Source organism: Ammodytes marinus, assembly GCF_949987685.1.
Source record: "Ammodytes marinus genome assembly, chromosome: 9".
In the NCBI taxonomy this organism is placed as follows: domain Eukaryota; kingdom Metazoa; phylum Chordata; class Actinopteri; order Uranoscopiformes; family Ammodytidae; genus Ammodytes; species Ammodytes marinus.
The window spans coordinates 30838496-30848495 of record NC_137213.1 but is presented as its reverse complement, the minus strand read 5'-3'; the positions used below and the strand labels follow the sequence as shown (position 1 = coordinate 30848495).

At 40.5% G+C, this 10000-nt stretch overlaps 1 protein-coding gene across 1 annotated transcript in view; it reads left to right on the top strand.

Annotated features, from left to right (window-relative positions):
• LOC307255473 (adenylate cyclase type 8-like) overlaps positions 1-10000 on the top strand; it is a gene marked incomplete at both ends in the record, with an annotated part of 41135 nt that overhangs the window by 18704 nt on the left and 12431 nt on the right. The window contains 3 exons of the mRNA XM_080034157.1: positions 1665-1757; positions 4336-4450; positions 7583-8082. Coding sequence (XP_079890283.1) covers positions 1665-1757; positions 4336-4450; positions 7583-8082 — 708 coding nt within the window. The remainder of the gene's footprint in view (positions 1-1664; positions 1758-4335; positions 4451-7582; positions 8083-10000) is intronic.

Sequence of the window (10000 nt, the reverse complement as noted above, 5' to 3'; positions counted from 1 at the left end):
GTAGCTGCTGCTGCTATCGGTGTATGAATGTGTGATGTGTGAATGGGTGAATGTGTACAAAACAATGTAAAGCGCTTTGAGTCTGTGAAAAACCAGGGAAAAGAGCTTTATAAGTGGAGACCATTTACCATTTACCATTTCCACTCGGGATAAACTTTTAAACAGTGAGGTGGACCGTGTCATCCATTGTTTTTAAATTTAGAGTCAAGTCAAGTCAACTTTATTGTCAATGTATCTCTATCACTGCATTGATTGTATTTAGTATCTTTGATTGTATTAAAAAGCCTGACCCAGGGACAAAGACTGCAAATTAGCTGAAGCTAGACGTCTTATATGCATCACATTTTCCCATTTTTTTGTGGCAATGTTGTATGTATTGTCCCTGTGAAATAAACATTAAAATAAATAAATTGTCAATTTCTAGAATATGAGCCAAACATACAGAGGAATATAAATTACATTTGTCTCTGATGAGATAAAATAAGATCAAATCAAATCAAATCAAATCAGTTTTATTTGTACAGCCCAAAATCACAAATACATTTGTCTCAGTGGGCTTTACATTCCATACAATATGATACAATATGATACAATATGACACCCTGCCCTTACACCCTTAGCTCGGCTGAGAAAAAACTCCCAGTAAAAACCCTTTACCGGGATTAAAAAAAAAAATTGAAGAAATCTCAGGGAGAGTCGACAGAGTAAGGGATCCCTCTCCCAGGACGGACATACTGCAATAGATGTCATAAGTAGAGAAAATCACGAAGGAATTTATCAGCAATATACAACTGATGCCTAGGCTCTGTAAACGGGCACAATACACACTGATGCCTAGGCTCTGTAAACGGGCACAATACACACTGATGCCTAGGCTCTGTAAACGGGCACAATACACACTGATGCTGAAAAATTCTCCCTGTGTTTTTCTTAACAAACTGAGGAAATTGAACATGTACATTATAAGGGCATGACAATGTGCAGACTGAGTATGAATAGTGTAACGTACAGAGCACTGAATGGAACCCAGAACATTTCAGGATCGATCGATTCAAATTCAGAAAAAACTCAACACCTTGTCAAAATGCTTCTATATTTTTAGTCTTTTTCGTCAGGAATAAATATATATAAAATAAATTAAAATAATAAATAAAATAAATACATTTGTGAATATCTCCTCATGATATGCTACCTGTACGTACTTTGTGTGCGCTGAAAAAAAAAATCCAGTGTTAAAGGCCTACTTCACCGGTTGGAATATGAAGTGTATTGAACTCGGAGATCCTATGAAGTATAAATGTGCAAAAAAAGATTAAATCGGATCATCCTAGCCTGAGAAAAGGCAGAAAGAGTGTTTTATGGTCTCACTGTCTAACCCTACATGTTACCATGTGTGATGTCACAGAAAGAGAAATGTAGGGTTAGACAGTGAGACCATAAAAACACTCTTTCTGCCTTTTCTCAGGCTAGGATGATCCGATTTTAAAAAAAAATTGCACATTTATACTTCATAGGATCTCCGAGTTCAATACACCTTCATATTCCAACCGGTGAAGTAGGTCTTTAATACACAGCCTAGGCTCTGTAAACAGGCACAATACACACTGATAATACACTGATTATACACTGATGCTTAACCCCTGTCCCTGTCTTTCTCCTCTCAGCTTCTGGGTGAAGAGCGATTCCAGGACATCGAGAAGATCAAAACCATCGGCAGCACCTACATGGTGGTGTCAGGTCTGTCCCCAGAGAAGCAGGTGAGAGGAGAGATAACACAGGTTTTCATGGTCGAACATCATAGGGGAGAGTGGCCTAAGTTGTGCCAGTGGGGAAGTTGTGCCACCCCTTGTTTCTAGAAAACCATAGAAGAAATTGGAAATGTGACCACATATTTAAGAAGAGCCATCCATTTGACTCATCCTGTAAAGAAGGGAGACACAAGGAATAAGATATAAGCACAGTCACGCTCAAAAAACCTTTGCCTTTCAAAGTAAAATGTCCATGATCAAGGTTTTTTGATTATTGTGGGTCTGAACAATTACAGACACGTTTGAAAACATTTGACACATGTTTTAGTGCTTTGGTATGCTACATTTTGTGTCTATACACAGTAAATTCCCCAGTGTTAAATATGTAGTGTTAAACTCCATTAACTCTATCTGAGTTAATATAACAACAGCTGGAGTAGAATGCCTCCTAGTGTTGGTGTCAATTTCGGTAGTTAAAAACGGGGTGTTGAAAGTACTCTATAAGGCTTTAAATAACACTATACAGTGTATTTTTAACTCTATTTTGAGTTAATTTAACTCTAAAATGTTAACACTTTGAAAATAGTTAATTTAACTCCAATTCTGAGTGGGACCAAATACACTCGGAAATAGTGTTAAATTTAACTCTTTTAGTGTTATTTTAACACTTCAAAATTTACTGTATAGCAGTTAGCATTTTTGGGCATTTTCATACTTTATTGACAGTTTGGAGAGACAGAGATGAAATGGGGCACAATACTTCTCAGACTGCACTTTGACTGGGAAGATCATACTCACAAATACACACAAAAAAAGAGGCACTTGTTACACTAGTGTGGAGCGGCTAAGAGCTTAATTTCATCAGACTCTTCCAGTTGATGATACAAGCGTGAACATGAGCATGAGTCTCCATGGGTCACTGGGCAAGAACATTGTCCGAGACATTTGAAATTGTGAATTTGAAAATTTCTCATAGAAATGTATTAGGTCGGGGTGCTCCGGTGGTGTAGTGGATAGAGCGTGTACCATATTGTCTCCGGCCTTCGTTGCAGTGGTCGCAGGTTGAAATCCGACCCGTGGACCTTTACTGCAGGTCATCCCCCCCCCCTCTCTCTCTCTCTCTCTCTCTCTCTCTCTCTCTCTCTCTCTGTCTCCCCATTTCAACTCTGTACTGTCTAATAAAGCTTGAAAATGCCCAATAAATAATCTTAAAAAAAAAAAAATGTATTGGGTCTTTTCATAAAAATAAAAATAAATTGACAATGGAGACTGCTCATGCCAATGTTCACGCTTGTATCACAAAAGATTTTAGCACTTATCTTCTCCGATTCACCTCCTTGTAGCACTTACATATGGCACTCTGTGGTTTGGTTTATCTGAAGCCATAGTACTGACCTGATTCTTGTTGTTCTGAGTTTGTACCTTCATGGTTGAATGACCTTAATGGAAGTCTCTTTGGATAAAAGCGTCAGCTAACAGACAAGACAAAGCTCATGCTGTTCACAAAAGCTAAATCAAAGCCCTCGGACCTCCCTCCTATCACCACTTTGCAGGGCTCTGTCATTGAGGGCGACTGTGGCTCAGTTGGTAGAGCGGGTCGGCCGATGATCAAAGGGTTGGAGGTTCGATCCCCGCCCTGCCACTTGTGTCATAGTTGTTGTGTCCTTGGGCAAGACACTTCACCCACCTTGCCTCGTGTGAATGTCGATAGTTAGCCTGCTATCGGTGTATGAATGTGTGTGTGAATGGTAACGTGGGAAAGGAAAACAGGTCTCCCTTGAAGAAGAGTCTTCGGACTCAATGGAATTTACCTGTAGAAATAAAGGTTAAAAAAAAAGAAAGAAAAGAATCTGTGTCTCAATATAAATATCTGGGAATTATAATTGATGATGCTCTCTCTTTTAAACCTCATGTCCAGCAGCTTCTGAAAAAAACTAAAGATACAATTAGGTTTTTAATTTAGAAACAAATCTCGTTTTTCTTTTGAAGCCAAAAAAAGACTTGTTGCTGCAACCTTTTGGTCTGTGTTGGACTAAGGTGATGTTTTACATATAAATAAAACGTAATGTAATGTTTTGATTTGATTTGATTTGATTCAATTTATTTCAGACATATCAAACATACAAAACAAAATGAAAAGCATGGAAATACAATAAACAAAAATTATGTTTTCACAAAAAAAGAAAAAGAAAAGAAAAAAAATTATCTGTATTGCTGAGATATGCCTGAAAAGGAGCAGGAAGAAGTATACACTATAGTAAAAAAATAAAAAATAAAAATATTTATTAAATTAAAAAAAATTAAATATTTGTTATATTCGCTACTCTTAATCCATATATTCTCTGTACAATGTATTGTGATGTGATGTAAAAAGTGCAATGATTTTACCATGGTTTTCTCCCCCTGTCCCTCCCTCCTTCCCTCTCTCCCTACCTCCCTCCTTCCCTCCCTCCCTCCCTCTCTCTCTCTCCCTCTCTCTCCCTCCCTCCCTCCCTCCCTCTCCCTCCCTCCCTTCCTCTCTCTCTCTCCCTCCCTCCCTCCCTCCCTCTCTCTCCCTCTCTCCCTCCCTCCCTCCCTCCCTCTGCAGCAGTGTGAGGATAAGTGGGGTCATCTCTGTGCTCTGGCCGACTTCGCCATCGCACTCAACGAAAGCATCCAGGAAATCAACAAACACTCCTTCAACAACTTCGAGCTCAGGATCGGTAAGAGACACACGCAGTACATTTCCTCTGTGGTTTGTGTCCTTGTTGCGATGGCACAGGTGTGTGTTTGTGTGTGTTAGAAAAAAGATAACAAATAAATGTCAATAAATATATTTTATTGTATATATAAAAATTATCTCTTTCTATCTTTATCTTTTTCCATGTTTGGTAGTGTAGCGAAAACGACTTTTTAATTACTGTGTGTGACTTACCTTCCATGTGCGTTCATTGACAAATAAAGACTTAACTCGACTAATTTAACTTGGGGGCTTTGAAAGGTGCCTATAAAATAAAAATTACGCACCCCTGCGTGGTAGCTGCTGCTGCTGCTATCGGTGTATGCATGTGTGTGTGATTGGGTGAATGTGTACAAAACAATGTAAAGCACTTTGGGTCTGTGAAAAACCAGGGAAAAGAGCTTTATAAGTGGACTCCATTCAACTTAGGTGCTTTGAAAAATGCCTATAAATAAAAAAATAATCACAATTATTATCTAAATGACCCCTTTCTATCTATATCTCTATCCAGGTATGGCCCGGAATATATATAGATTATGGCTACCTATTGTAATGTGACAAAATGTGGAAAAGTTCAAGGGGTATGAATGAGGCTCAGGTGGTAGAGCGGGTCGGCCGATGATCAAAGGGTTGGAGGTTCGATCCCCGCCCTGCCACTTGTGTCATAGTTGTTGTGTCCTTGGGCAAGACACTTCACCCACCTTGCCTCGTGTGAATGTCGATAGTTAGCCTGCTATCGGTTTATGAATGTGTGTGTGAATGGTAACGTGGGAAAGGAAAACAGGTCTCCCTTGCAAAAGAGTCTTCGGTCTCAATAGGATTTACCTGTAGAGATAAAGGTTAAAAAAAAATACTTTTGCAAGGCACTGTAGGATGATTATAACAAATATTCCCCTTTACTATCTCTGTCTTTTATCCGGGTATGTCGACTTATTTCTGTTGTTTTTATTCTATATTGCTCACTACTGCTTTTTAAAAGTTTTAAATGTCTAAACGGTGTCCTTAGGTGCTTTGAAAGGCGCCTATAAACAAAAACATTGTTACGGTGAGGACAGGCAGACAAGCAAGCAGGACCCAAATGCAGAAAGTTTCAAGTGAGGGTAATTTATTGTCCAAAAAACACAAAAACTCCAGAAACGCAAAAAGGCACATGGACAGGGCTGTACAGTGCGACAGTTTTGATCGCATTTGCTACTGAAATTGATCACGTGCGATGATGAATACGAACTCATTAGCACTCGTGCGACAGGTTGATAATGAGCAGATGCTGTCTCTTTGAAACACAGAGGAGAGATGCACAACACTGCTTAGAGGGCTCTACATTAACACTGCGGGTAAATGAGTCTTAGGCAAGTAAGTTATTGAGTCCACCCTCCACTTTGGCTGGTGAAAGATGTGTGCTCGGGATCTGTGCGGGTGCAGCGATTCTAGGTATAAAAACTTCACCAACGGCAATTACCGGAAGGAGACGGCACATTACCGCAGTTAAGTTAGCTCGTGTACAAACAGAGCATTTCCTGTGCGCCTTCACATTAAAAGCCTGTTATTAGCCAAACGTTAGTTGACTTTTATTTTGAAGCCGGTAAGAACAGGAAGTTAGCGCTTTTTTCTAGCTTGAAAGGCAACTCCTTCAGCTGCAGAGAGCAGTCAACAGTAGCCTAGTCTATTTACAAAGTTTTAAATAAGCCACTGAAAAGCTACTCCCAACACATTCACAACAACCTATTTAATTTATCCTAAATTGTACCAATATGTATACTTATTAATTTAATAGGCTATGTTTAATGTTTTAAAGTTTGGTTTTAATTAACAGAAGGACATTATAATAATAATTCTGAATCAGCAAAAAATTGCAATTGGCAGGTTAGATTCTTTTTTCTAAATCGCAATCAGTGCACCCCTATTAATTTTTCTACAATTATTACTGCACCCACTAGGATATCATATTAATTGTGAATCTCAAATGAGACCAGGATGACATGCTCAAAGGTAATTAGAGCAAAATGCAAGGGTTAAGGTTATGCAAGTTTTCAATCATAGCCTACTTTGTGTGCTACCAAATTTATTTTTGTGCTACTGAATTTTTTTGCTTGCTAGCACCAGTAGTGATGGGTCGGGCAACACCGATGCGTCGGCGCATGTGTCGAGCTCATAGAGCGAAGCCCCGTGTCGGTGCGCGTATCGCTTTAAGAAAGTCACGTGACGATACAGTGGCAGTATCGTTTGTCGATGCGGCTCGCCGGGCGCGCCAAACTGTGTTTAAAAGGAAGCGTATCTGTGAACGGGATGCTTCTGTGCCAAAACAATCACGCATCATTTCAAACGAAAACCTTGTCTGCAAGCCATAATGGAGCCAGAGAGAAAAATAAAAGTTTCCGCCGTGCGGGACCATTCTGATCTTATATCCGCAAATAAGGTATTTGTTTTTATTTCCTTGTAATTTCATATGGTTCTTCCCAGTTCCCACTTGATCTATCAGAACTCAACACCCCAACTTTCACTACAATATCAAAGATATTCAAACTTTGATTAAGATATGAAATAATACAATATAAAATACAATAAGTTAAATTATATTATTGTATAGCCTATCATGGTCATTAAATCAGTTGAGTCTGTCGTTGGGTTGTCGGTAATGATTTTAAAGATCCAGCAGATGTCAGTATGGAGCAGCACAGTGACACAGTACCGACACAGTATCAATACAGTTTGGTAATGTGTCGAAACGCTTCACGAGGCCTCATCGACCCATCACTAAGCACCAGTGCTACCACCTGAAAAAATAAGCGTACAGCCCTGCACATGGACCATACACAGGACAGACTCACCAACAAGTACAATGCTCGGACAGGGAACAAAGAAACACTGGGAGTGATACACACACACAAGACAGGGTAGACAACGAGGGACAGGTGAAACACATTAGGGGAGGGAGCAGTAATCACACAGGAGGGAAACTTGACAGGACATGGGGAGGAACAAGACAGACATACCAAAATAAAACAGGAAACACCAAAACAAGACAAGACAAAGACAGACCATGACAAAATGAATCATAATTATAATCTAAATCATCCTCTTTCTATCTCTGTCTCTATCTTCTATCTCTACCCAGGTATGGCCCACGGTTCGGTAGTAGCCGGCGTCATCGGAGCCAAAAAGCCCCAATACGACATCTGGGGAAAGACGGTGAATCTCTCCAGCAGAATGGACAGTACGGGTGTCAGCGGCAAGATACAGGTTCCCGAGGACACTTACCTCATCCTGAAAGAGCAAGGTTTCGCCTTCGACTACCGCGGGGAAATCTACGTCAAGGGAATCAGCGAACAGGAGGGGAAAATACGCACGCACTTTTTGCACGGGCGATCGGAGCCCAACCCGCTCATCATGCAGCCGCGGAAAATCACCGGACAGTATTCCCTGGCTGCCGTTGTTCTCGGCTTGGTGCAATCGCTCAACAGACAGAAGCAGAAGCAGATATTGAACGAGAACAATAATTCGGGGATCATGTTGAAGGGACACCATCATTATAACAGGCGGACGTTGCTGGCTCCGGGAGGGTCCGAATCGGGGGGTGGGAGTGGGAATGGAGGGGTAGGGGGGTCGGGGGAGAGGGTAGGGGGAGGGGGAGGGGAAAGGGGAGGGGAAAGGGGAGGGGGAGGGCATCACACTGAAACAGCTGATGGTAAAACTGAACTGTCATGAAGAGAGAGAGAATAACAATGGAGGGTGTTTTAAGCTGTATAAAAGATGGGCTCAGAGGCAGAAAGCAGGCAGACAGACAGGCAGACAGACAGACAGACAGACAGACAGACAGACAGACAGACACAAGCACAAACACACACACACACACACACACACACACACACACACACAGAAAAAGCAAATGCAAATATTAAAGGTGCAGTGTGTAACATTGACTGAACTGTCATGAAGAGAGAATAACAATGGAGGGGTTTTAAGATACATGTATAAGGATCGTCTCAGAGGCAGAGAGGTGCATTTAAAAAGGAAAGTTGAACAAAATCTCTGCTTTACCACAGACAGACAGACAGACAGACAGACAGACAGACAGACAGACAGACAGACAGACAGGCAGACAGACAGACAGACAGACAGACAGACAGACAGACAGACAGACAGACAGACAGACAGACAGACAGACAGACAGCCAGACAGACAGACAGGCAGACAGACAGACAGACAGACAGACAGACAGACAGGCAGTCACAAGTAAACACACACATACACACACACAAACACACAGTTAGAAAGGAAATGGTTGAGTTAAACTTCATTGGGTCCAGCTAAGATAAAATGCAAATAGTAAAGGTGCAGTGTGTAATATAGTGTGTAATATTGACTGAACTGTCCTGAAGAGAAAGAATGGAGGGTTAAGTTATACAAAGGTTTTGGTTACACTTAACAATAAGGGCACATTAATTAACTGTTTAGTTAATGTTTAATTAAGGCTTAATAATAAGCATTTACTAAGCGTTACGTAACTGTTAATACATGCTTAGTAAATGCTTAATAAACATAAACTAAGCACTAACTGTCCTGGGTGACATCACACATTCTTTAAAAAGTAATTTATACAATTTCAAAGTTTTGGGTTTTACAATTTGTCCACTTCCTGTTTAGCTCGACCAATGAGATCGCTTTCTGCCTCGTGAGACGATTCTGCTGCCGGTGAATGTTTATAGAAACTGAGACTGAAACTGAGGCTCCATTTTGTTTCTGATGAAGAAGAATGAAGAAGAAGAAGAAAAAGATCCCTGCGTTCCAAATCTCCTCCTCTTTCTTTTTTCTATTCTACATACTACATCCGACGATAAAAAGAATCTAGTTAGGATGCAGTAGGCATACTATTGGGACATACTTTTACTCTTTTATTTCATCATAACATTGCTCCTTGATCTTGCCTCTTGCTTTTATATCCGTCTCATCCCCGTTTGTTTTCATATGGAGGCTTTGTTGATGTGCCGTCACTTCACGTGCGCACCAGATTGTGGGTCAGAATCGCCCAAATAGGATGCTGTTTTCAACACTAACAATCTTGGCCGGATGAAGTAGGACATCCGGGTACTTCTAACCATCCTAAATCTGGCCACAAGAATCGGGACATCCTAAATCTTCTTTCCACCATACTATATAGTAGAAAGTATGCGATTCGGAACACAGGATGAGACTGAAGAAAATGATCCCTGTGTTCCAAATCACATACTATTTCTCTTTACTACACTACATACTAAAGTACAGAAGAGTTTTAGGGCACACCTGAAGTGACGTCACATCGACGGAGCCTCCATATGAAAACAAACAGGGATGCGACGGATATAAAAGCAAGAGGCAAGATCAAGGCGCCATGTTAGGATGAAATAAATAAGTAAAAGTATGTTCTTATAATAGCATACTGCATCCTAACTAGATTATTTTTTTTTTTTTTAAGATATTTTTTTTGGCATTTCTATGCTTTATTGATAGTGTAGAGACAGAGTTTGAAATGGGGCAGAGAGGGGAGTGACATGCA